A 27,537-nucleotide genomic window follows, 5' to 3' on the forward strand; every position below is an offset into this window, starting at 1 on the left:
TGTGACAAGTTATATGCTACCTCTCGCTTTTGGCTTCCAAAGAGAAGCCTAGAAGGGTGAAATAATGACCTTCATGTCAGGGACTCACCTACATGTAGTAAGCATTCATTAGAAGAGTGCATGAATGTTCTAAACACAAAGCAATGGGTCAGATTTAGACAACTTGACATTTCCTTAGGACAGACCCTTCTGCAAGAATGAAGCTAGAAGTGGTTCTGCTAGAAGTTCCTGCAAAGCCAGTGCAGCAGTAACAAAGCTTATTTGGTACCTTCATAAAGAGTGAGGATTGATTGCAAGAGTCACAGTTCTCCAACAAACTCTCTGAAGATTTGCTTTGCGGTCAGATTCTGTCTAGCTCTATGACAGTCATTTACAAAATACCTATAAATGTCTCATTGTCTAGCTCATTTAATATCTGGCTCATTTAATGATGGCAGTTTTGTTCAATTCCGCACCCCCTTTTGACCTAGGCTCCTATTTAGGAAATCCTTGGATTTTTCCAGTATGAGACAAGACCTCTAAGGGATTCCTCTGTTGCCATCACTGGTGACTTCCATCAGGAATGTCTTATTAGCCATTTTTCGGACCGCTGCAGGACCTTACTCAGTACAACGTAGAGCTGGTAAGGGCTGCCCCACGCTCTGAAGAGAGGCTAAGTTATCACCTTACTCTGCCACTCAAGGGGAGACTGGTCCTGTAATGTGTGCAGCCTAGAATTTTCCCAGCTGACACCACGGACCATCAGCACAGACTGACAGGTAGGTAACCTGGAGGTTACAATATGTGCTCAATCTGGAGATATGTGGACCCCAGGTCAGACCAGTGTACTAAACGGTTAATTGTATTTGTCTATTTTTCAAGTGTGGGAGCTACTCTCTGCCCTCACTGAGCTTTCTGGTTCTGCTCTCTACTCTGACACCATCCTCCCAGACAGTGTGTCCAGAGATCCTCCACGTCAGCTACAGGCTCAAGCAAAGATCACTGAAGTCCTGGGCTCCTAGGAGCATAGACTTCCTAGCTTCTTCCTGCCCTAGAGCCCCTCGTCTAATCCTGTCCTTTGGTTCCTGCCTATAAAACACGTTGTCCGGCTTCATTTGTATCTTATTGCCTTCCAGTCACCAAGTTCTATGTGCTTCTATGATCCCATCCCGACTTCCCTAGGCCAGCGACCTTGCTAACATGCCACACAGAACGTTACAGCTCCAGAGTCCTATCTTACTGGGGAAAGGTGGAGACAAGGGGGTTACAGGGATCAACTGGCCTATGTCCGCATCCCATAGAGAAGCAGTTAAAGAGGACAAAGTTCCTTCCTTCTGCACCACAAAAAGAATTTTAATCCAAGGATATTCAGATGTAGTATCAGGTTTAGGTGTGACGAAGGAAGGAAGGAAGGAAGGAAGGAAGGAAGGAAGGAAGGAAGGAGGGAAGGAGGGAGGGAGGGAGGGAGGGAGGGAGGGAGGGAGGGAGGGAAGGAAGGAAGGAAGGAAGGAAGGAAGGAAGGAAGGAAGGAAAAAATGGTAGGACCATAGGAAAAATGGGCAAATATACATAAATATATACAGATAATTATAGAAATATTAGTCAACCCATATCTGTGACCTTGAGAGAATTACTGCTTCTAGGTAGGAGAACTCTGGTGGTGGGAACAATGTGGAATTATACCCCTGTTGCCTTATAATTTTGTGGATCAATATTGTTACTGCTAAAATTTAAAAAAGAAGAAAAATGGTTTTACAACAAACTCCTGACCAGTAGCTAGAATTATAATAGCTTGTCAGCTGTGGTTAGTCATTATTCATCTTTGGGAATCTAGAGTTTTCTATTAAAACACTTTCTTATTGCAATACTGTTGACTAATAAGGAAGTACAGCAGACCCAGGGTAAAATATATTTAGCATAATCAGTGTAGGACACATCTGATGCCATAACTTGCACATTTTTCTACGCATTCTCAGTGGGAGAGGGCCACCACATGGTACAGTATTTGATCAGGACATTTGTCATAGTTAGCTCTTTCTCTTAGTTGTCTGTATTTCAACCATTTTTATCCTGTTCTCTGACTCTACATATTTCTGCCTTTGCTATCTTGAACACATCCCTCCCAGTTTCCAAAAATTCTTGCCAAAGTGCTAACTAATTTCAAGTTTCCTGAGGTTCTGAGCATATGAACGCCAACCCTTTTATACAAATTTGAAGTGAAGATTGGGTAGATAAAAATGACATGCCTTTCTTGGGGTAACCTAGTCAGTCACTGCATATGCTGTGGCAGTTTTGGTAGCAACCATCGGCTGTCACAGTAAGTTTGAAATGGTGCAAGTTATATTTAGTATCTATTTTTGATCATGTTTAGGGATTTAGTTGTACTTTTACACAATTTATTGAGAAGACATATTCTTTAAAATTTCTTTCTTTCTTTAATTTTCTTATTGGTTGAAGTAAAAGCCAAGTAACTTAAGGGCGAAGAGAACACATTTGTATATTCTATCTTGTGTCAAAGTAAACCAAAGTTATAAAAATAGACATCCTTGAATCCACTTTATTTTTAAAGGAATTCCATCTTATTGCCATAGCTATTAGAAACAAAATCAGGACATTATTCTGAATAAATTATAGGCTTGAATAAGAGCTTTCTTTGTTTAAATGGATTTTTATTTTTAATAGAGTTAGTATGCTGGTATGAGGAAAAGTAAAATAGTGCTAAAAGGTACATGGTAAAACTAACATTATTCATTCTTCCCCACTTCCGTTCTGCATCCTTTTCCCAGAAGTGACTCTATAAATTACTTGAACTTTCCTTCTGCTGTCCCTCTCTGTTGCACTCAGGCTTTGCATACAGTAACCGCTCTCTACTCAGAGACTAAGTGTTACCTAAAAAGCCCCTGTTGTGGTTGTGAGTGTTTTGGCTACTACCACAAATACTAATCCTGAGTATATAGTATTGTTAAAATTTCAGAATCTGAACTCAAATTCTCATCTATAAGTGACAAGTGACCTTTATTGTAGTGTGAATTTTGAGCAAATGAATTAGATGATTCAAAAGCAGCATCAAAAGATGGTCTTTGGAGGGATTTTAATCTAGACTGCTTCACTTTGGAGGGATTTTAATTTAGACTGCTTCACTTTGGAGGGATTTTAATCTGGACTGCTTCACTTTGGAGGGATTTTAATCTAGACTGCTTCACTTTGGAGGGATTTTAATCTAGACTGCTTCACTTGATTCTTCCATACATATCAGGCCATACCGAATTTCCAAAATCCTGGTGGAAATGCAAAAATGTTGCAAGCTATAATAAGCGACCCAGGAATTCTGTTTGCTTAGTGAATTTTAAAAAATCATCTTGAGACACTGTGCCGATTGGTTATATAATTTTATCATTACTGTTTAAAAATAAGCCTGCAAATGGGTGCTTTTACCTAAACATCTTAAAGTATATCCCTAAAAGTAAGGCATAACCTTTAATTTGACCTTTCAATCAAGTGATTTAAGTATTTAAAATGGTGTTCTGAATTGCTTCTTTTATTTTCCTAAGTATGCATTTGGTTTTGTCTAAGAAGCCGACCCAGAAAAAAAAAAGTATGATATATTTTAAAGGGAGAAAGCAGTGATTAGGCTAAAAAAATGGCATTCAAACAGACTAGGAGCCAGATACAGAGGAAAAAGAACTATTTGGCACTACCTCTGGAACGGTGATGGGTGCTCGGGGTCTGCGAGGTGTCGGTGGGGTCCTAGAAAGGCAACATTTCCATCTGGAGTCAGCACTGCAGATGCTAAGACACCCAGAGGGGGCACCCGGTCCTTTTTTTGGAAGCTGTGCCTCCCTTTGACCTGTAGTTTAGGGCCTGAGAAGTAAGGAGTTCTGGGTCCTGGGTGTTAGACAGAATCAATGTTCATTGCTTAAAGGAAGCAGGGCTCCAGTCTCGCCTGAAGGCATGAAGTTATTTGGATGAGGCTTGGACTCATCTCTTCAAATCCTGAGCATATTTGTTCATGACTCTATCTGGGGACATAGTGGGGAAGCCTAGATTGTGTTCATTTGTTGCTACTGCATAAAAGAAAAGGCTTTAGGGGTGGAGATGACATGGTGTTTTCTTCTTCTCTTTCTCCTCCTTCCTTCCTTCCTTCCTTCCTTCCTTCCTTCCTTCCTTCCTTCCTTCCTTCCTTCCTTCCTTCCTTCCTTTTTTTTTGTGCATTATAAAGTGCACTGAACCAGGCATGCCCCCACCCCCCCTCCACCCAGCTCGAAGTATTTCTAACCTACCTATTAAATACCTATTAGATGTTTGCATTTAATTTGAAACTGGTTCTAGGGAGTTTGTGGGGACAGGAATGCCCCTGACCATGAAACATTAGGGTGAGATCTTAGCTCTAAGGGACTGAAAACGATTTCAGATCCTCTACGTGGGTTTAGTCGTAGAATATCACTTCCTGCGATAGCCTAGTAAGGTATCAAAACTTCTTTCTTTTTAAAATTTTTATTAGTGATTTAATAATGATGAACAAGATTGCAAGATAGCAGGGTTACAATTCCACACAGTTCCCACCACCAGAGTTCCATGTTCCATCCCTCCTTCCCAATTCTTTATCCCTCTCTGGGAGTGTGGGCCCTGAATTCCTTATGGAGTGGATATCAGTATTTCTGAGAAATTGGAAGGAGCAAGGCCTTGAGATTGGACGATTCTCTACTTCCTTTTGTCCTGATTAGACTGGAAGCTGAGAGGGGGCTGTGATTCTAGAGTAATAGTTGTGCACCAAAGTTGGCAGAATGCTGATAGGATCAAAGCATAACTCTATTACAGACAGGCACTCAATAACTGACATGATTAGGAATCATGGGTTCTCCGTTGTGTTGTATCTTCAATATGTATCATCTTTGTGTAAATATGTCTTGGATTTTGAAATGAGAGCAGTGTGGAAACTTCTCATCTACTAATCTTTGTATGAAAAATTTTAAGCAAACAACTTTAAAAGTCAGTTTTGTTTACTTCTGCACATTAGGTTTGATTCTTGTAGGACCTGGTTTACTTAACACAGTGACCATCTTGAGAGAACACTTGCTGAAACATTCTAGAACACGGTTTTGCTGGCCTTTCATGGCGCCTGACTGATGGCCAAGAGTTCAGCCACTAAAGTGAAAATGGCCACTGTGTTTGTGAAAGTTCTTTGTTGGCCTTCTAAGTTGAAGTTGATGACATATGTGTTTTTGGAGTAAAGGTAAAAACTCTAAACAATGAAGAAAAAAAAACAAGGGCAACAAAAGAGAATGAATGAATGAATGAATAAATAAATAAATAAATAAAATCCCAAACTCTAAAGCCATAAGCATCTGCTTCTTTTTAGCCTTAACCTCTTAAGGGTTATACTTCATTGTGTATCCACAAAAAGGGTTTTTTTCCTCCTCCAAAATACCTGAAAATGTTTTGTGTAAATGACTGGTATGGAATCTTTTGACGGTTTTACTGGAAAAGGGGCTGGTGGTTTTAGATTTCACTGCTTTCCGTTTGGTGCTCTGAATCATGTTGATTATACTTTTCCTTTTTGCCTCCAGAGTTCTCACTTGGGCTCCATGCACATTAATCCACTGTTCCTGGTCGCCACTTTTTCCATTCTGTTGTTATTGCTGAATAGGACAGAGAGAAGTCGAGAGAGAGGAGGGGAAGACAGAGAGGGGGAGAGAAAGACAGACACCTGTAGCCCTGCTTCACCGCTTGTGAAGCGAATCCCCTGCAGGTGAGGAGCCGGGGGCTTGAAACCAGTTTCTTACAGCAGTCCCTGCACTTCATGCCATGTACTCTTAACTCAGTGCGCTACCATTTTTTTTCCTTATTTTTTTTTGTCCATAGTTGATATGACATCACAGTTTACTCAGTGAATGTGCATATTTGATTGATGATATGCAATACATACTTGGGATCCTAGAGTTCATTTCCATATATATATATATATATATATATATATATATATATCTTCCCTTTTTGTTGACCTTGTTGCTTTTCATTGTTGTAGTTATTATTATTGTTGTTGATGTTGATGTCATCGTTGTTAGATAGGACAGAGAGAAATGGAGAGAGGAGGGGAAGACAGAGAGGGGGAGAGAAAGATAGACACCTGCAGACCTGCATCACCACCTGTGAAGCCACTCCCCTGAAGGTAGGGAGCTGGGGGCTTGAACCGAATCCATACACAGGTCCTTGTGCTTGGCGCCACATGCGCTCAATCAGCTGCGCTATCTCCCGACCCCTTCTAGAGTTCATTTCTATGGCTCAAATGTGCCTCTGTACTTTGCTTTGTTTCTCATAGTTAGAAGAATTATTTCATAGAAGTAGACCTCAAGAAGGTTAAAAACCAAAGCCTTTAAATGAGTGGTTCTCAAAGAATAGCACTTGGACCTAACTTATAGGCCTCCAAGACACTTTTAGAGGATTCATGAGTTTGTAACCATTTTTTATCGTAACAGTGAGACATGCTTTGTCTCTTTTGCTGTGGTGGTATTTGACCTGACAGTGAGTATAAGGGTGTAGTTTGGGGCATGGATCAAGGTGGCCATTGCATTGGTCACTGCTGTGAACACACTCTCTTTATAGAGTTGTCACTTCTATTTCTTCTTTCCAACATTTATTTTTCTTAAGAGAAAGAGTAAGAGATGGAGAGATGGAGAGATGAAGGGAGAGGAAGAGATAGATAGATAGATAGAGAGAGAGAGAGAGAGAGCAGTAATTAGACCTGGCGTGTGGTAGTGCTAGAGATTGCAGCTGAAGCTTCAGCGGTGGGGGCTGTGTGCCCCACTGTGGTACCTCCCTGTCACGCTGTGTACAGTTATTCAGTTATCTAAAAGGCTCATGGATTTATCCAAAATTGAATGTGATTTTTTACTTGAAAGAATGAATCACAAATTCTTCAGATTTGAGTATTTGGCGGGCATTTTCTTATAAATAAAATGGTTAGTAGAATACTGTAAGAAAAAAAAAATGACAGGGGCCAGACAGCAGAGAGCGTATCCTACCATTGCACTAGGCCCAAGGACCTGGATTTAAGCCCCAGGTCCCCATCTACAGGGAGAAAGCTTCACTGATGAGAGCTGCACTGCTCCCTGTCCGCCTTCCTCTCTAGGTCCCCTCATTGCTTAAATTCTCCATGTTTCTATTAAAAAAAAAATGCAAGGAAGGTAGGGAAAACAAAAAAGGTAGCATTGCCGGAGTTGTCATGCAGGCACCGGTGGTAATAAATGAGAGAAAGAAAGAAAAGAAGTTCTAAGTTGCCAGTGATAAAATCTGACTTTCATGTGAAAACAAATCCACTGTGAGCTCAACAGTTTTTAAAGACTTAATAATTTTTCTTTTTTTAAAAAAAAATTGTTATCTTTACTTATTTATTGGATAAAGACAGCCAGAAATCGAGAGGGAAGGAGGTAATAGAGAAGGAGAGAGACAGAGACAGTTCCAGCCCTGCTTCACCACTTGCAAAGCTTTCCCCCTGCAGTTGGGGACCGGGGGCTTGAGCCCGGGTAACATGTGCACTCAACCAGGGGCATCACCACTCAGCCCCTAATACTTAAATAATTTTTCTAAAAAGTGAATATATAATACTAGTAAATGTGGTATTTCGCACTTGCATCATCGGCCTAAATGAGTATTTCTAAATTGATCAGTGTATAATGTCACAACAGCTGTGCCTAGGTGAAAGGTCCACTCAGAGAACATGGTAGAGAAATACATTTTACTGCATCACAGAATAGTTGATTGATACTTTGCACTAGAGCCAACCTGTAAGACTGTTTAGTATTGGGGGTCGGGCGGCGGCGCAGTGGGTTAAGTGCACGTGGCGCAAAGTGCAGGGACCGGCGTAAGGATCCCGGTTCGAGCCCCCGGCTCCCCACCTGCAGGGGAGTCGCTTCATAGGCGGTGAAGCAAGTCTGCAGGTGTCTATCTTTCTCTCCCCCTCTCTGTCTTCCCCTCCTCTCTCCACTTCTCTCTGTCCTATCCAACAATGAACAACATCAACAATGGCAATAATAATAACTACAACGAGACTACAACAATAAGGGCAACAAAAAGGGGGAAAAAATGGCCTCCAGGAGCGGTGGATTCATGGTGCAGGCACTGAGCCCAGCAATAACCCTGGGGGGGGGGGGAAGACTGTTCAGTATTTACTTATCAAAGAAGAATGCCTACATCTATACAAGATGGTTATTAAAATATTCTGTGTAATAGTTGCCTATCTTTGTGAGTCTGTTTTTGTTATTTACTGTACCCAGGACATATTACAATAAATCAAAAGAGGCGAATAAGAGAACCCAATATTTTCTATTAAGTCAGACATTAAAAGATGTATAGAAGTGTTGAAATGTCACTTATTTGATTTTTTTCCTTTCAATTTAGAAATGTAGAACTGTCTTAAAAAATAAATTAGTATTATTTATGTTACTTGTAATGGGCTTCTGTTATTTCAGAATGAACCAGTAAAAGTACAAATAATATTGATAGGTAGATATAGTTTAATTTAAATAAAATCTCTTTGAGAGGCTCAATAACTTTTAAGAGCATAAAAGAATCCTGAGATCAAAAAGTTTGAAAATCTCTGGGATAAGCTATATTTTCCACATATGGCACAAATTAGATGCCTGTATGTAGTTGAAATAAAAACCAAATCATTTTTCACTTTTCCCTCTCAGTCTTTTCAGCCTTGCTGTTGCCCTCTGATTCCTGTGTGTCTGTCCAGAAATGCTCACAACATATCTTTGCTGGCCCCCAGACTAGAGACCTGCAGAGTGCACACTGCTCACCTACAGGAGACAACAGTGCGTCACAGACTCCACTCACCTGAAGGAGAAGGAATGTGCGATTAAGCACAGCTGTCACTGTCTTTCACATCTGGCTGACCGCTTCATTGGAAAGATGAGCAGTCAACTAGAGAAATAACAGTTAACCTCAGTGATTTAGTAGAAATCTTTTTTTATTAGTTATTTCATAACTTTTTTTTATTAGTGATTCTTTTTTTATTAGTGATTTTATAACTTAACAAGATTGTAAGATAACAGGGCTACAATTCCATATATTTCCCACCACCAGAGTTCGGTATCCCACCCCATCCATTAGAAGCTTCCTTATTCTTTATCCCTCTGGGAAAATGGACCAAAATGCTTTATGGGGTGCAGAAGATGGAAGGTCTGGCTTCTGTAATTACTTCTCCACTGGACATGGACACTGGCAGGTAGATCCATACCTCTGGCCTATTTCTGTCTTTCCCTCGTCAAACAGGGCTCTGGAGAGGTGAGGTTCTGGGGCACATTGGTGAGGTCCTCTACCTGGAGAAGGCAGGATTGAATCCTAGTAGCATCTACAACTTGGTGACTGAAAGGTGGTAAGATAGAAAGAAGAGCAACTTGTCTAATGAATAGGAACCCAAAGGCAGGAATAGAGCAGATGAAAGAGGAGGCTTTGTGTGTGGAGAAGTTAGGAAGTCTATTTTCGGTATGTTCCATGGGGCCCATGACTTTAGTAATTTTTGCCTGAGTCTGATAGCTAACATGCAGGTGGACTAAAAGTATTGTCTGGGAAGATGGTGTCGGAGGTTAAATAGTGCTGGAAAGCTGGGCTGGGACAGTGAGTAGCTCCCAAACATGAGCAAACCCAGTCTAGCACTGTCCAGTCATAGTTTAAACTGGTGTCACATACGGTCTTGTGGAAAAGGAGTTACAAGGGGTAAACTAGTCTTTTCCTTGGGTCTTTTGGTCTTTGTTTCTTTTTTTTGTTTTCCCTCCAGGGTTATTGCTGGGCTCGGTGCCTGCACCATGAATCCATCGCTCCTGGAGGCCATTTTTCCCCCTTTTTGTTGCCCTTGTTGTTGCAGCCTCGTTGCGGTTATCATTGCCATTGTTGACGTTGCTTTGTTGTTGGATAGGACAGAGAGAAATGGAGAGAGGAGGGGAAGACAGAGAGAGAGGGGAGAGAAAGACAGACACCTGCAGACCTGCTTCACCGCCTGTGAAGCGACCCCCCGGCAGGTGGGGAGCCGGGGGCTCGAACCGGGATCCTTACGCCGGTCCCTGCGCTTTGCGCCACCGCCCGACTCCCTTGGTCTTTGTTTCTGTAGTTACCACCCACTAAAGAATCTTTTCACGTTCAGGCCACCCAGAGGCCGAGATTGAAGGGTGTTTGCTGGGGAAAATTAAGAGGCTAGAAAGACAAGGCTGAACTATTCCTCAGTGTATCCTACAAATGCCCCTTTTAAAGGCATGGAAACCACACATCCCACATAGTTTGCTTGGGGAGCTTGTAGTCAGTTATATTTCAGAGAATGTGGGAGGGAGTTTTCATGCTATGGTTTTTATGAAGAATTCAGAAATGCCAGACTTTGGTAGAGTGGACCTGCTTTATAGAATTGGGAAAAAGGACCATGTCAAAGCCCAGTTCCCTTTAATGTGTAGTAAAGTACACAAAAGTTGTGAAAAAGGTCAAGGTAATTGTCAACAAAATCAAAATGAATGGGAGTCCTGAGATTGTCTGCATGGCCAGAACTCTGAAAAAAATAAATCCAAACAAGAAGATACTGTCAAAGGCAATGTTTCAGTCTGTAAAAAACACAGTCTTAAATCAAATTTTAAGAGCATATTATTCAGCATAAGCTTTATGGGAAATAGCTTTGAGGAATATAGTTGATTGCTCACTTAATGAATAGTGACTGTTCATTTTAAAGATGTGCTTTTTTAAAAAAAATTATATTTATTTATTTATTTTCCTTTTTCTTGCCCTTTTGTTTTATTATTGTTGTAGTTGTTGTTATTGATGTCGTCGTTGTTGGATAGGACAGAGAGAAATGGAGAGAGGAGGGAAAGACAGAGATGGAGAGAAAGACAGACACCTGCAGACCTGCTTCACCGCCTGTGAAGCGACTCCCCTGGAGGTGGGGAGCGGGGGGGCTCAAACCAGGATCCTTAGTTGGTCCCTGTGCTTAGCGCCACCTGCGCTTAACCCACTGCACTACCGCTGACTCCCCCATAAAGATGTGCTTAACCAAAAATTGTCAACAAGAACTTCTCACCCCCACAAAAACCAATCATAATAATCACAGCAAGGCCCCTAGTGCTGTGAATAGTTAAGGCCTGTAGCAGTACGGAAGCTGACTAGCGCCCTCCAAAGTGTTTTCCTTATTATACAGTCTGAGGACGTATCTGACTGCTGTGACAGAAGCTGTGACAGACAGAGACGTGTGGGAAATATCAGACCCTCTGTTCTCCTCACTGAGTATCTGGTTCATTAGAGCAGAAGGAGCTGTGTTAGCTCCTGGTCCTCACTTTTTTGTAGGAATCATTTGGCATGGGGCCCTTGTTGACTTACTAAGAGTAAGAGGATTCCACAACATTTTTAACAATTTAGGAAATGTTGGAGTAGATTATTGAGAATAACTTAAAATGATTGATTTGACCAAGCTGGATTCTTAGCACCTCTCAAAGAGGAAAGATGCATAAGCGCACGCCAGAAAGGAATTGCCAGTGTCTTTCACGCTTGACAGATTCCCTCACGTGGAGAAGTGGGCAGCCAGCCTCAGTGGTGCCAGTCTGCCTGAAGGAAGCTAAAAGTCATGTCTTATATCCCGCCCTTCCCTCTAGGCCTCAGCTGGATTGTGGCTACAGTGTCCGTCAGTGTTGCTTTTAAAAGTTGGCTTAATGGATGGTTATAACTGACCTGTTCTATCTGTGACATTGCCTCGTGTATATTTGTGGGGAACAGCAGCCTGTTGTGGCAATGATCAGAGGGGCCCCTGGTCATTGCACGTGTTCCTTTCTACAGTGAGATGAAAGGCCTGTCACCATGAACCCAAAACACACTCCCTCTTTAGGAAAACAAATATTTGCGAGTTTACTTTAGAAAATGTGTGCTGGACTTAGATAAATATATTATGACAGTGCTGTCATGCTACGTTTCTTAAAGAAAGTGCTTTGAGACGTCATGTAAATAAAGGGGTGATGTGTGCACTGCTACATACCCCAAAGACTACTCCGTGTGATCCTGGTGCCAAGGAAAACACTAACTTTCCCCAACTAATTCAGAGGAAAAGTTACCACAGTCCTGTACCTTTCACAGCTCTGTGCTCTTGGCCAGTGGGATTACACTGACTACACTAATTCTAAAGAGAGCGGTGGAGTGGGGTGGAGTGATGGTCAGAATGGTTCTCTTTTCCCTTGATTTTCATGGATCAAACACCGTTACATCTACACATGTGATATTCAAAACAGATTTGTGTGAAGAATTGTTTAGCTTAGGAATAAGGTAACCAGGATGTTCCTTAAATAGGCGGCCCGGAGTCACCCCTCCCTAGTGTATGATGCTGCTTGGGCTTCAAGATTACTTGGACTCTAAGTAGAAGTCAGAGCTACTTACTGTGTGCCAGACACTAGACTGTAACTTTCATTTCCATCCTCTTAGTCTCTGTGAGACTTTGACTTCTTCTTAATCTGTGGATTAAGAAATGGAAGCTTGAAAAAGCTGGGACACTTAGTTGCAAAGCATTAAGGGATAGAAGTGCAGCTCGGAAAGCTCTCAACCCCAGTGATTTGATTTTATTTTGCTTTTTTTGTTCTAGTTTAAAGCCATGTAGGCTTTCAGCTTTTTTTTAAATTTAGCACCCGGAAGCTCTTTCTGGTTATGCATAGATACACTCATATCTTTAGGGAATAGTGACCACACACACATATTTTATAAGACACATATTTTTTACTTAAGTTTTTAGTTGATCACCCATTATATCCCATGAGTTATAATGCCCATAGTTGTGGCTTTTATGATTTCAGAAACTCTAACAATAGAACTATTTCCTTTGAAAGACTTTACGTCAAAGTATTATTATATGAAGGGAATGACTTGGGGCATGCAAATGAATAAAGATTTGAATTGCCTGGCCGCCATGAGCTTGGTTCCTGGGTCATCTCTCTCTCTTGCGTTGCTAGCCCGACATTCTGACTCATGGGCCCTGGCCTGTATCTAGGTCCTGTGGCTTTGTTAGGAGGTGCATCACGCGGTATGGAATCGAGGAGTCCTATGAACTAGGAACCGTCTCACCAGAGTGCTGGAGCTGAAGGGTTGACATTCCATGCCTGGTGCCTCTGGATACAGTCCGAAGTGAAATGTGAGATAGTACGGGTTGTCTTGATTTGGCTGAGCTTGGCTGATGCAGGATCACACGGTCTGGATGGAGGGAAGCCTGCAGGAAGACAAGCCACGCCCTGGAGTTTCCAGGACTGGGAGAAATACCGGTTTTATAGAGAGTGGGGAGGGTCCCTTCTGTCTAGGAGGTTAAGAAGGCAATAGATAGTTATTACTGTAACCTAGTTATTAGGGAATTTGGTTGACTTTGAAAATCCCGTGGTTAGGATTTGCTGTACCATACAAGACCTTGCCATAATTTATGCCATTTAATGCTATGTACACAAAACTGCGTCTTATATAGTGATGCAAGCAGCAGCTTCTGTTCTCCCTGGCCTAAGATTATAGGTGATTTACTATTTCAATTAAACAGTCATTATGAGAAATGTATTAAAAATTCGAGCTCACTGTTAAATTTCAGTCAGGTTACTGATTTTTGTTTCTTTCAGAAGTACTTTATTTATTTACTTAGGATAGAAACAGAGAGAAAATGAAAGGGAGGGGGTCAGTGGGAGGGAGGGACAGGACACCACTCCCTGTCGCACACCTCCCCCCACGGGCTTGCACCTAGGTCCTTGCACCCTGTACCCTGTGCGCTCTACCAGGCTCTCCCACCACCTCTTTCCCAGTTACTCTGGTTCTCAGACGAGCATGGGAACTACTTCCACTCTCTGAAACTGCGGCTTGCCACAAATTACCTGCTTTCCTCTGATGACAAAGCAACAATGAAGGGAAAAGGCAAAAAAGACCCATATTCCTTTACTTCTCTGTGTTTTCATCAAATATAGAAATCCCCAAATCTTTATTCCACAGAGGTTTCAGTGACACAATTCTTTTAGCCCCCTCTCTCTCTCTCTCTCCCTCCCTCCCTCTCTCCCTCCAGGGTTATTATAGCTGGGGCTCCATACCAGCACTACAAATTCACTGCTCCTGGTGGCCTTCCCCCACCCCACCCCCATTTTATTGGGCAGGACAGCAAGAGATTGAGAGAGGAGGGGCAGATAGAGAGGGAGAGAGCAACACAGACACCTGCAGCACCTGCAGACTGGCTTCACCGCTCATGAAGTTTCCCTTGCGGTGTTTTATGAGCAGGGGGAGGGCTCAAAATCGGGTCCTTGTGCTCAGTACTGTGTGTGTTTAACGGGGTGCTGGGCTTCCCGCCCAGTGGCACTCTCTACCAGCACTAAAATGAGCATCCTGGTATTCGACTTGAAATGACCTGAGTGACCAAATCCAAGTGATAATCACAACATATCTTCTGTAACTAGGTTAACTATCTGGAGATCCTGTTGTGTGGCATCTTTCTCCCATCTACCCTCCCTCCACATGGATTTTTTTTTCTTTAGAAGATGCCAAACAGGTGATTCTCTCCCTTTAACTGGACAAGTCCAGACATGCTGGAAATCTAGCTTTGGCTCAGACTGCACCCCCACACAAACACACCACACACAATTATTCCCAACAGTCTGTACACTTCTTTCTCTTTGATCACATTTGGCCTGCATCAGCATCATTCTGAGAGCTTGCCAAGTTTGCTTCACAGCCTGATTGTCTCTAAACACACGCTTAGATCAGATGACAAGCCCCGTGCCCAGAAGCATCTCTAGTTAGAATGAATTGCGCCAGGAGCCTCTATCTCGCGTCCCTGGACAGTGTTTCTTGATTGAGGGCAGTGTGTGCATGTATTGGACTCACTGACATTGCACTTACAACGTTTTAGATCTTGTTGACGTTGAAGAAGATCCTCTCCTGATACAAAATACATAGTTCCTGTGCAGGACGATGTGTTTCAGGGGCTGGTGGAAAGCTCACTTGGATGTCTGTCACCGCACTTTCTCACTGGTGTCACCAAGGCTCAAACCTGGCTAAGGAAGCTTCAGTGCAGGAGTCCCTTTCACATTCACTCTTTTAGTCTCTCTGTCTGTATCTAACAAAAATGAATGAATGAATGAATGAATCATAATATGTGCTGAATGTAGATTTTGAAATATTTTTATGTAAAGACCAGTGTCTAGAATATAGCAGTTCAAATGTTGGTTGAGCAAACTGCTGGGACAATTCAACTTCTAATCAGAAATTAAAATGAGGGGGTCAAGCAGTAGCACAGTGGGCTAAGCGCACATGGTGCAAAGTGCAAGGACTGGTGTAAGGATCCCAGTTCCAGCCCCCGGCTCCCCACCTGCAGGGGAGTCACTTCATAGGCGGTGAAACAGGTCTGCAAGTGTCTATCTTTCTCTCCCCTCTCTGTCTTCCTCTCCTCTCTCCATTTCTCTCTGTCCTATCCAACAACAGTGACATCAATAACAACAACAGTAATAATCACTACAGTGATAAAACAACGAGGACAATAAAAGGGGAAAAAAGTCTCCAGGAGCAGTGGATTCATGGTGCAGGCACCGAGCCCCAGCAATAACCCTGGAGGAAAAATAAATAAATAAATAAATAAATAAATAAATAAATAAAATCGAGTTTAACATCGGGGTAGGTGTGATTAGACTGAGTGAAGTAAGGAGTAGAAAGATAAGGATCTGATAGCTTTGCTCCTACATGGAGTATAGAATTGAGACACGTGAACACACAAAGGAAACAGAAAGCCAGCCTGCCACTGTGACTTTGAGAAATCTATGGTGATTATCACTGGGGAGGTGGGGCACAATATTTAGAATTTTAATGGCAGGTGTTAACTGGAACTATATTTCTTTTCTCTTATAATCTCATAAACCACCACCAAATCACACACACACACACACACACACACACACACACACACACACACATACACACATTACAAATGAAGCAAAAAAAAAATGTAATTTTCTGTTCTGGGAGGTGATAAAGCTTTGGACTCTCAAGCATGAGGTCCTGAGTTCGATCCCCAGCAGCACATGTGCCAGAGTGATGTCTGGTTCTTTCTCTCTCCTCCTGTCTTTCTCATAAATAAATAAAATCTTTTCAAACATGTAATTTTTTTACTTTTCTATAGTGTACTCAAAATTACAGTGTTTTGAATAGGTTTTTAAGTACCTAACTATAATTTTAAAAGAAATAAAGGAGATCAAGATTTGTTTTAATTAATATTGATTTATTATGAGATAACAGATATTTTTGTACATCAGCATACCTCCTTGGAACTCAAATATCTTTGAGGTATTGTCAGTTTTAATTAATAACCCAACAAGTAGGTATTTAAAAAAAATCTGACCTTACTGTGTTCTTCTCTTCTCTGTGGAGTTAGGCAGCCTGAGGCACTTGTGGAGGGAGAGAAGACATCCCAGAATATTAACATGGCTTCTGTGTGCACTGAATTCTCAGTCTAGTTTTGGGCAGGGCACAAGTCTAAGCAAAGCTCTCTGCAAACAAAATAATATATGAGGCTTGAAAATTTTACATATACATATGGAGTGTTTTTGGAGGCCTAGACTTTTTTATAAAGAGGAAATTCATCAGTGATGCAGCATGGCTCGTCTTGGTGGTTCAGTATTTCCAGAGACTGTCACCTCCATCAAAGACCTTCAGGTGCCTCCTCGGTGGACAGCCCAGTGAACATGAAAAATGCCCTTTCTCCTGCACAATGGTGTTATTTCCTTCCTTTGGGTAATGGCTCATAACTCATAGGAGGTGTGAATTCTGAATGATTGTTCCTTTCATCTCCCTGGAAGCTGGCCAGACTGTAGATAAGGCATTTGGTGTGTCAGCAGTAGGCTTGTAACAGCTTTGACTACGTACATGATGATAAAAGGTCAAACTTGGATGACAATGGCAAGAAATGGAAGGAGGCTTTCTTTCTTTTTTTTTGGGGGGGGGTGAGGTTGGCATCTGAGAAGCATCATAAGAATGTGGTCTGTGAGGTGTATGGGAATCTGAAATATTAGGAGGGCATTCTAATGTGGAAGCTTTTGTTTATTTGTTTATTTACTATTTATTAATTAAATGTTTATTTTATTTTTATTATCTTTATTTATTTGATAGACAGCCAGAAATTGAGAGGAAAGGGGCAGAGAGGGAGAGAGGGAGAGAGGGAGAGAGATACCTGCAGCCCTGCTTCACCACTTGTGAAGCTTTCCCCCTGCAGGTGGGGACGAGGGGCTTGAACCTGGGTCCTTGAGCACTGTAATGTGCGTGCTTAATCAGGTGCACCACTGCTTGGCCCCATGCTTTTGTTTATTTATCAGTTGTTTATGGGAGGGAACGTCCTTGCTTGGGGGTAGGGTAGGAACACACTCTCAGGGTCCTTAGCAAGCCTCTTTTAGCAAGCACTTTCCTCTTTATTCCCGGAAGAGGGAATCATGCTCTTCATGGGGATTTCTTCCAAGTCCTCATCCACTTAGCCCTCAGCATGCCCCTGAGGACACCAAAGAAACTAAGCCAGCAGATCTCTTTGGGTTCCCAGATTTGCCCACTCCTCAATTCCTTGGATATTACTTCAGAGATTTCATCTGAAGTCGTTCCAAGAGGGTGGTCTTATGGTCCTGTTTCTTGAGAAGATAAAGAAAGGAGGGACATCCTTGTGGAAACCCAGAATCAGTTAGAATTTGCCTCAGATGCTACCCGACTCTTACCCACAAGCGATGGAAATGTCTGCCTATGTGGGCAAGCTGAGTTTAGGAGAAAAGATGGATTTTAAAGGTGTGTTTTTTCAGAGGAAACAACAAACAAACCTGCCATTCAGCAAAGGAGACCTAAGTTCAAAGACTCAAAGAGGAAAGAGGAGTTTGACCTGCCACTATGAAGCGTAAGCAAGCACATCAGTGGAACTCCCCTTTCAAACAGTTCATGCAGCCATGTGACATCCGCTATTTAATTATAAGTCTAGTGCTTACTTCACAGAATCATCACATTTGATTCTTTGTTGTTGGTCTGCTTCTGGATTCTGCTTGTGAGACCTTCTGATTTTATCATCACATTGGGTTCGCTTGTGTTGCTTGCAATGTGTTCTGTTTGCATGTCCACTGTTGGCTGTGCACCCCCCCTGCCTCCGGGACATTTGGTTTAGTCATCGCTGGTTCCTGTCTTCTCCTTCTCCCTGCCCCCTATTGTACCTATTTCCTTTGTTCCTGACTTTTCCACTGGAGGAGAGAGATGCAGGACAGAATTGTGTTGTGATTAGAAGAGATTAGTTTTTTGAATTACATCCCTGCTTGTGAATAAAGATTGAACTGCGTTCTCAGCTCAGCCACGAGGCCCTGGTCATCTCTGTCTCCCGCCCGCGAGGCTAATCCGGCACTTTGTCAGAGGGGAGACTTGTGTGCTTGCCATTGTGTCTCTATTCAAGTCCAGTGCTGCCTCCCTAGACCTGAGCCTGCTCACTGGGCAGGTGCTGAAAGCTGGGGTCAGCACTCACAGCCAGCAGAGGCCACCCTGCTGAGACCAGCACAGACAGCCTTCCATCTCCCACAAGCATCTTTGGACAGGATGGAGACTGTCAGACTCTTCGGAAGTCACTTGTCTGCCAGTCGACCACAGGGACACTGGCCAAGCCATACATCTTGGTGGGAAATTCAACTTCAGGGTGTTAGCAAACGTAACTCTGATCTGACCCTAGTTCGTAAATTTTTTTTTTTAATTCCTCCTGAAGATGTTTATTACTCTCATGATTTGCCTAGGGAAATATATGGAGAAGATATGAGAAGAAACTCAGGTTGTAAGAATCCCACCCTCTAAAATGCAGACTGACATGGCTGTGGCTGAACAGAGGTAATGAAACCAGAGGTAAACATGAACTTGTTCAGTTCAGCAATTACATCAGTGGGATTTCAATTAAGATTCCTGACTATCTTTTCCTGCCTGCAAACATGAAAAAAAAAACAAAAACAAAAAACAAAAAAAAACCCAAACAAACAAAACCCTAGCTTTTTTCAGTGAAATACTAATGGACTGGAAATGTTTTACCTGTAATTGCACTGAGGAATTGCAAGCCATTTCTTTGGTAATCATTGTGATCTACAATAATCCAACACTAACAAAATGTCTGTGTTCCAAAACCACCCATCAGTCACTGTTATTGTGTATGCTGGACAAAACAATTCACAGGCTCGAACCCAGGTCCTTGCATATGATAGATAATGTGTGTGCTCAACTCAGTTTGCCACTGCCCACCTCATTACCCCCCCTTTTTTTAGATGAAACCATGCAAGTATCTTAACTCTGATTTTATGACATGTTCCTGACTAAGTGTAGAATTATGTTGGCATGCTTCTAGTTCTGTTTCTGGGACCCCTTCTGTTACATTGCTTGACGCTGTGGTCTATTTACATGGTCATTCTGTTACATTGGTTTGGTCTCACGCCCCCTGCCTCTAGGAGATTTTGGTTTAGTCCTTGTTAGTTTGCACTTCTTCCTTCTCCCCGCCCCCTATCCTATGTACTTCCTTGGTTCCTGACTCTTCCACAGGAGGAGAGAGAAGCAGGACAGAATTGGGTTGTGATTAGATGAGATTAGATTAGTTTTTTGAGCCGTTCGCTCATGAATAAAGAAATATTGCTTCTCCGCTCAGCCATGTGTCCCTGGTCGTCTGTCTCCTGCTGCAAAGCTAGCCCGGCATATTGGCGCCCTGAACTTTGACTGACAGAATTAAAGTTGAGATTATTTTATTTTGGGAAACAGGTTCACATGTAACCATGATGTTTAGATTGTCTGGGTGGAAAATTTCCAGGATCCTCGTAAGCTGTGGTCATAATGCCTGCACTGGGCTCAGCACAGATGTTCTGGTGAAACATAGCCACCTACACCAACTTCAACCATAACTCCATCGCTCCTCCTCCCCTTCCCCCCATATCTTCCTCTTCTCCCTCCCCCTTCCCCTTCACCCTTCTTCCACCTCAACTTCTCTTCCCCTTCCTCCTCGTCCCCATCCCCCTCCTCCTCTCCCTTCTTCTTCTTCTCCTCCTCCTCTTCTTCCTTGACTAGTCTGATTAAATGTGACCTTCAAGCATCAGAGAAATTCAATGGGGTCTGATGCTTCCATTAATGAGAACTCCTCCACTTGAAACATGCTCTCCATCAATCAGAGCACATATCGAACACATGTTGTAAGATATGGTGTGGACTAGCTGCCAAAGGAACTGGAAACTAAAAATTCCAGGGGCCAGGCAGTGGTCCGGGTTCCAGCCCCCAGCTCTGTACCTTTGGGGGTGGGGGAGCACTTTGCAAGTGGTGAAGCCCGTCTGCAGGTGTCTGTCTTCCTCTCTCCCTCTTTGTCTCTCCCTCCTCTCTCAATTTCTCTCTGTCCTATAGAATAAAATAGAAGGAAAAATAAGATGAGCACTAGGAGCAGTGGATTTATAGTGCAGACATAGAGCCCTAGCGAATCTAACCCTGGTGGCAAAAAAGAAAAAAGAAAAGAAAAAAGCCTTGGAAGACCGTGTTGGGCATTTTACACAGTGCTGAGCCTTGGACAGCAGCACGGAGTTCATCTGGGGACGTTTGCAGTGTGTGTTCCTGAACTGTGTTCTGAGAAAATCTTGACCTAGTACAACAGTGCTCAGTCAGGAGGGATTCTCTCCCTCCGCAGAATTTGGCGGTGTTAGAAGCTCACGTGCTGCTACTAGGGACTGAAGGGTGATGCTGGCATCTAGTGGATAGAACCCAGGATGCTGCTGAATGCCCTGTGGTGCACAGTGACCCCTAGAAAAGCTGGTCCAGCCCAAATGTCCATGACGCCGAGGCTGAGAAGTCCTGGCTCGGTGGATCAGACTCAGAAACACACATCGAGATTGCTGTGTTGCTGTGCTGTGTGCTCACAGGCCTCTGCAGTGTGTTGCTGTCTGTGTCTCCTCCTCCTCTTCTCTTCCCCTCTCTCTCCGTTGATGGCCAGCCACATCCATTGAGCTCTCCTCTCTCTCCTTGTCTAGAGGACTTTCATCTTCTGAATGCCAAAGCTCCCTTGCTTTCCCCTCCATTGCATTAAAGCCCTGTTCTCCACTTGCCACTTGTGAGAAGGTAAATCACAGAAGAGACATTTACAGAGTGGCCATCACACTCTGAGTTCGTACCAAAATCCAGGGTATCGTTTCCTTGTGTGAAGTGTTTGCATCTAGTTTGCGATTCGGAGTGGGTGCTCTGCTCACATAGCAGCTTGGCACCTCTGGTTTGTTCTTAGGAGCCGCACAGAAAGTCTTTTAACTCAAGATGCCCTTCCCCTCCACATCCCCCTCAATTTGTCTCCCCTCCCATCTTTATCTAGAATCAAAGGAGTGCCCCATTCTTTTCAAAAGGATGAGTATTAAAAAAGCAAGCCACTCTAGAATGTGATCAAGTATCGCTGAGTGGTTCTGCTTCCTGCCTCCCTCCGGAGAGCTGGGCTCTCTCTGTTTGCTGGCTCAGAGTGGAGTACATGCCACATGGCTGGAATCGTTTCCAGAGCTGAATTCTCAGTGGTCCTCAGGGGTGGGAGAAGCATCCTGCCTGCACATGGCTGTGGTTTTATCATCTTGCACTCATCACTAGATTCAGAAAGATAGATTGTTTTTTTTTTTTATCATTATGCAACAAAGCTGCAGCTCTAGGGTAAACTTTGACACACAGTGATAGTGCATCTGATTGAATCTGTGGGGATAAAAATGAAGGGGCAGCAAAGAGACTTAGGAAGAATCTCATACGCTTTCGAAGAAGTACTTAGAGGGATAGTTCAAACAAAGGCTCACCTGTCAAGTACAGACTTGCCTTCTCAAGGCAAGAAAAATGCTGAGAATAGGAATACACCACAAATACGAGGACGATTCCTAGCATTCCTTTTCTGTTGACCAGATGAGTTTATAGGCAGTAAGTCCTATGTAATATAACCATTTAGAAATTTAGAAAGGAATTTACAGAATACATTGGATACTAGAAATTCCACCAACCATACAAAGTGAAGTTGAGCATTGCTTCCTTCCTTCCTTCCTTCCTTCCTTCCTTCCTTCCTTCCTTCCTTTCTTTCTTTCTCTTTCTTTCTTTCTTCTTTCTGAAGCACTAGCAGCAAAATCATTTAGTTAGTACCCAAAGCCTGCAAAACCTGCAGTAGCACAAAGGTAAGTAGATGCAGAAAGTTCTAGATTCTGTAGTTAAAATGACCCGAGGTATTCATTAAGATTCCAGAATCCATTATATGTGACTGTTTGACTTTCTCCTAGTGGGATTTTTTTTACAGAGATGGTTCCTTGTGTCTGTTACTCTTCCGGAGTGTGTCGGGCTCCAAAGACTGGTCTTTGCATCCATGGTAATTGGGCTTTGAGGAGATGAAAGCAATGTCATCTGACAGGGTGAAACTTTTGTACATGTTTCAAAAATACAGAAGTATAGATTTAAAGAAAAAGATATGGGAATATTCAAAGGTCACTGAGAAATTCTGAGATCTAGAAATCTTTGCAGATAATAAGAAGCTATAGATAGATCTTGAATGAAATACGATTTTTAAAATTATTTTTATTGTGGGGGGACTAACAGTTTAATGCAGTCACTGACACATGGGCACAATTTCACTAGGTACCAGGACCCTAGTGTCCTCTCCCTCCCCCACCCCCTTAGTCCTCAGAATCCTTTGCTTTGATGCAATACACCATACCCAGGACATGCTTCATTTCCTACTCTCCCTCCCTACCTCCATTTATAAGTGCGATCCTTCAGTATTCATCCTTCTCTTTGAAAGAGGATTTCATATATTTTTATTTATTATTGGATAGAGAAAGAGGGAAATTGAGACGGAAGGAGGAGATAGGGAGAGAGACAGAGAGACACCTGCAGTCTTGCTTAACCATTCGTGAAGCTTTTCCCCCACTGGTGGGGACCGGGGATTCAAACTTGGACCCTTGAGCATTGTAATTTGAGTGCTTGACCAGGTACGCCACCGCCTGACCCCTGAAATAGGATTTATATAATAGTCTGTGGTGAGGAGTAGGGAGAGAAGAAGCTACATAGAAATAATAATAAAGGCATAGGATGATGAAGAAATAAATGAAACTAGGCCCCTTTCTTTGTGCTGGAGTCAGGAGTACAGAAGAAGGGAGGTTTCTGGTGGTAGATTCCCATCTGATGATTCAGGTAACCTGGCTCTTAGCACTTTTCAAAAGCTCTTTTTTTTTTTAAATTTTCTATTAGAGGGCCAGGTGGTGGCTCACCTGGTTGAGTATACATGTTAAAATGTGTAAGGACCCAGCTTTGAGCCCCCGTTCCCCACCTGCAGGGGGATAGCTTTGCGAGCAATGAAGCAGTGCTGCTCTCTGTTTCTGAACATCTCTGTCACCCCTTCCCTCTCTGTTTCTGAATGTCTCTATCCAATAAATAAAGATAATTAAAAAATCTATTAGTGATTTAATGATGATTAACAAGGTTATAAGATAACAGGCTACAACTCCACACAGTTCCCACCACCAGAGCTTCATGTCCCATCCCCTCCATTGGAAGCTTCCCTGTTCTTTATCCCTCTGGGAGTCTGGACCCAAATTCTTGATGGGAAGCAAAAGGTGGGAGTTCTGGCTTCTGTCATTGCTTCTCCGCTGGACATGGGTGTTGGCAGGTGGATCCACACCCCAGCCTGTTTCTATCTTTCCCTAGTGGGGCAGGGCTCTGGGGAGGGGAGGTTCCAGGACACACTGGTGAGGGCGTCTGCCCAGGGAAGTTGAGATGTCCACCCTCAGGTACACATCTAGTTGGCTATACATCCAACAGAGAGAGAAAGTGAGAGAGTGAAGCATTGAACAGGAGAGACTTCTGTGAGTCAGTTTTAGAACTGTGACATGGTCAAGTGCAGTGCTGCTCTGTATTATGAGAAGGAAAGGTTTTAGTGAGCATGGAGATGCTTCTGCATGGAGGTTTACATAGTGTAAGATGGACTGTATTTTAAATTCAGTGTTAAGTTGTCTCCACCTTATCAGACAAGGGGCATGCTCAGTGCGATTTAAATTCCATAAATTGAATTATTCCCACTGCTATCATCTTAGCCTATGGCAGGTCTTAAACAAATCCTTGATCAAACAGGAAAATGCTAGTTGGATTGATGGATGGTGGGAAGGAGTCCTGAATATTTTGAGCCTTCCGAGACACATGGTGAGTGGAAGAGAATTGAGACGGGGATGCCCATTAGAAGGAGATTATAATAATAACAATCAGGTAGGAGCTATGTTTTGGGTGTTCAGCAGGGATAAATACATTTTTACCAGTTGAGATGCTCACTTCTGATATTTTGGTTGTCTTAGTATACAACAGAGTCACAACTTACAGTTTAACCAGAGTCCCTGTTGAGTTGGAATTAGAGAAGCAGGTTGTGAGCCCAATAGGCCCACAGAGGATTTCAGTGGAGGCCTTAGCTGGAATTCAGCCTTGGGAATTGGGCTGTGCTACGATTCTGCAGCCCAAACCAAATAAAACTCGACTGAATGAGCAATCCCAGGCTGGACTTCCAGTTCCCTTAAGGCCCCCTTGAGATATACACAGTGCTGTTGTATTCGGGACGTGATAGGAACTTTTTGTCCTCACTGTAAGAACGGCTGGCGTACACATAACAGTTGGCCAAAGTGTTGGACAAGATAACTCCTATGTCTTTATGCAAAAAAATTTTTTTTTTCATTCTAAAATAAACTTGAGAAATAGCTGCTGACCCAACAAGAAAAGAGATTATCAATGAACAAAATCTTTACTCTGCCCACCTTAGAGTAGCCAATGCACAGTCAACCTCATGGGGCCTGTCTGCGGATTTAAGAAATTAAAATTAGGGGCCAGGTGGTGGTGCCCCTGGTTGAGCGCACACGTTACAGTGCGCAAGGACCCAGGTTTGAGCCCCCGGTCTCCACCTGCAGGGGGAAAGCTTCACAAGTGCTGAAGCAGGGCTGCAGGTGTCTCTCTGTCTCTCTCCCCCGTCCCCTCTCAATTTCTGACTGTCTCTATCCAACAAATAAATAAAGATAAGAAATTAAAAAAAAGAAATTAAAATTAATTTTAATTGAAAGTAAAGGCCAAGGGCAGTGCAGAATGTTCTCCCTCTGGGCTTGCCTTCTGAGGTTTATATCTGAACTGGGGGCAGACCACAGAGATGAACCTAGACTCAGCCAACCCACCTCAAAAGCCGGGTGAAGGGCTCCAAAATTCTAGGATTAAGAAATGTGCACTGAGGAATCTCACAGTGAAACAGAGAATAGCCAGTGATTCTTAGGACAGTTTTTTTTTTTTTAAGTGATTCTTACTGATCTGGAAATAATGTAAAAACAACAAGAGAGCCTTTTGTGGTATTTTCACATGTCCTCTGTTGGCTTGGGGAAGAATCCAGCGGTGACGCAGCTGCAGAATAATAAATATTTAAAAGACATAACTTGCCCTGCTCTTTTCATCCAGCCCCAGCAGAAAATAAACTGTAATAACACAAGTGGCAAGAACAGGAGGGGAAAGCAGAAACAACAGGCCCCCGCAGGCAGAGTGAGAGGAGAGGGGTGAATAGCCCGTGCAGGCAGCTCCTTTACTCTGGTGCTGAAGCCTGAGGTGCTGGGTTAGGTGTGAGGAATGCCAGGAGGACTCATTCCCTGGAGAGGCCCAGTGTTCTTTGAGGCATAAGTTCCTCATTTCCTGAGGCCTCTTCTGGGATAAATTACTGACTTGAGACAAAGGGTACCTGGAGGTTTACTAGCTTGGTTTCAGAATCAAATGCCAGAGAAGTCAGTCAGTTGAAATTCCATTTGCTCAGGGCCTATGTACAGAGTGTACTGATTTTCTTTAAAAATGTTCATTAGTCGGGAGCCGGGCAATGGTGCCCTGGGTTAAGTACACGGAGTGTGAAGCATGAGGACTGGCACAAGGATACGAGTTTGATCCCCTGGCTCCCTGCTTGCATGGTGGGTTGCTTTACCCGTGGTGAAGCAGGTCTGTGGGCATCCTTCTATCTCTCTCCCTGTCTTCCCTCCTCTCTCAGTTTCTCTCTGGCATATCCAGCAACAACAATAGCAGCAGCAACAACAATAATAATAGCAACAACAATGGAAAGATGGCTGCCAGGAGTAATGGATTCATAGTGCGGGCACCGAGCCCCAGCATTAACCCTGGAGGAAAAAAAAAAGTTCATTAGTCATAGAGTTTGATAGCCATTTACTTTTATTCTTTATTTATTTATTTATTTATTTATTTATTTATTTATTGGATAGAGACAGCCAGAAATTGAGAGTGGGATGGCAGAGAGACACTTGCAGCCCTGCTTCATCACTTGTGAAGCTTTCCCTTGCCAGTTGAGGACTAGAGGCTTGAACCTGGGTCCTTGAGCATTGTAACATGTCTCAATCAGCCAGGTGCACCACCATCTAGCCCAGAGAGCCATTTATTTGGCATTGGAGGCGTTTTTTTTTCTTTTTATAATTTTGATTTATAAAAAGGAAACACTGACAAAAGCCATAGGATAAGAGGCAGAGAGGCAGAACACTCCTTCTTTATCAGTTCTTTTTTTTTTTTTTTCATGTGTATACTGCCTTTTCATCCATTGTGCTAAGGTCAACTTTATTTCAGAGAGATGGTGTTTTTTTCTTTCCTCTTTGTATTTTTTGTAATTTATTTTTTATTTAAGAAAGAATAAATTAACAAAACCATAGGGTAGGAGGGGTACAACTCCACACAGTTCCCACCACCCAATCTCCATATCCCATCCCCTCCCCTGATAGCTTTCCCATTCTCTATCCCTCTGGGAGCATGGACCCAGGGTCACTGTGGGATGCAGAAGGTGGAAGGTCTGGCTTCTGTAATTGCTTCCCCGCTGAACATGGGTGTTGACTGGTTGGTCCATACTCCCAGTCTGTGGAGGCATTCTTTATTTTTATTTTATTTTATTTTATTTTTTATGTCAGGTTTGAAAATTCTGAAGACTCAGTAACAGCTAGTTGATGCTGAGAGAACAGGGCCTCCAGTGAGGGGTTGAGAAGGGAGAGTCGGCCTGTGGGAGCATCAGTACAGGAAGATGGAGCAGAGATGAAGAAAGGAAAAGGTGCTGGACTACTAGGTGGTTAAGGACCTCGGCCAAACATTAGGGGAAGGGAAAGACATGTTTGAACCCCGTGACTTCCCCAACAGGTGTTGGAAGCTCTGTGAGCTTTCAGAATCAATTGACATGAACCATTTATGGTAGGTTAGGTTAATAGAAACAAACTGGATTAGTTTAATGGATTTAGTGAAATGCCTTTCAATGTTTCCATAATCAGCAAATTGACTGTTTTGTCTAATCTGAACTTCCCTGAATTATCTTAGAAACAAATTCACTCTCGGGTAAACAAAACACATACATGTTGGGGAGAAGCTTACAAAATGTGTTCAAAGAGGATAAAAAGTCTCTAAAACCCAAAAGATCCCTGTGTGAGTGTGTGAATGAGTGTGTGTGAGTGTGTGTGTGAGTGTGAGTGTGTGTGTGAGTGTGTGTGTGAGTGTGTGTGTGAATGAGTGTGTGAGTGTGTGTGA

General features: G+C 42.9%; 1 protein-coding gene across 1 annotated transcript in view; it reads left to right on the forward strand.

The window, feature by feature from the left end:
- BMPER (BMP binding endothelial regulator) overlaps positions 1–27,537 on the forward strand; it is a 292,909-nt gene that overhangs the window by 141,175 nt on the left and 124,197 nt on the right. The window contains exon 11 of the mRNA XM_060195832.1: positions 19,769–19,777. Within this exon, the coding sequence (XP_060051815.1) occupies positions 19,769–19,777 (9 nt within the window). The remainder of the gene's footprint in view (positions 1–19,768; positions 19,778–27,537) is intronic.

Source organism: Erinaceus europaeus, chromosome 8 (genome assembly GCF_950295315.1).
Source record: "Erinaceus europaeus chromosome 8, mEriEur2.1, whole genome shotgun sequence".
In the NCBI taxonomy this organism is placed as follows: Eukaryota; Metazoa; Chordata; class Mammalia; order Eulipotyphla; family Erinaceidae; genus Erinaceus; species Erinaceus europaeus.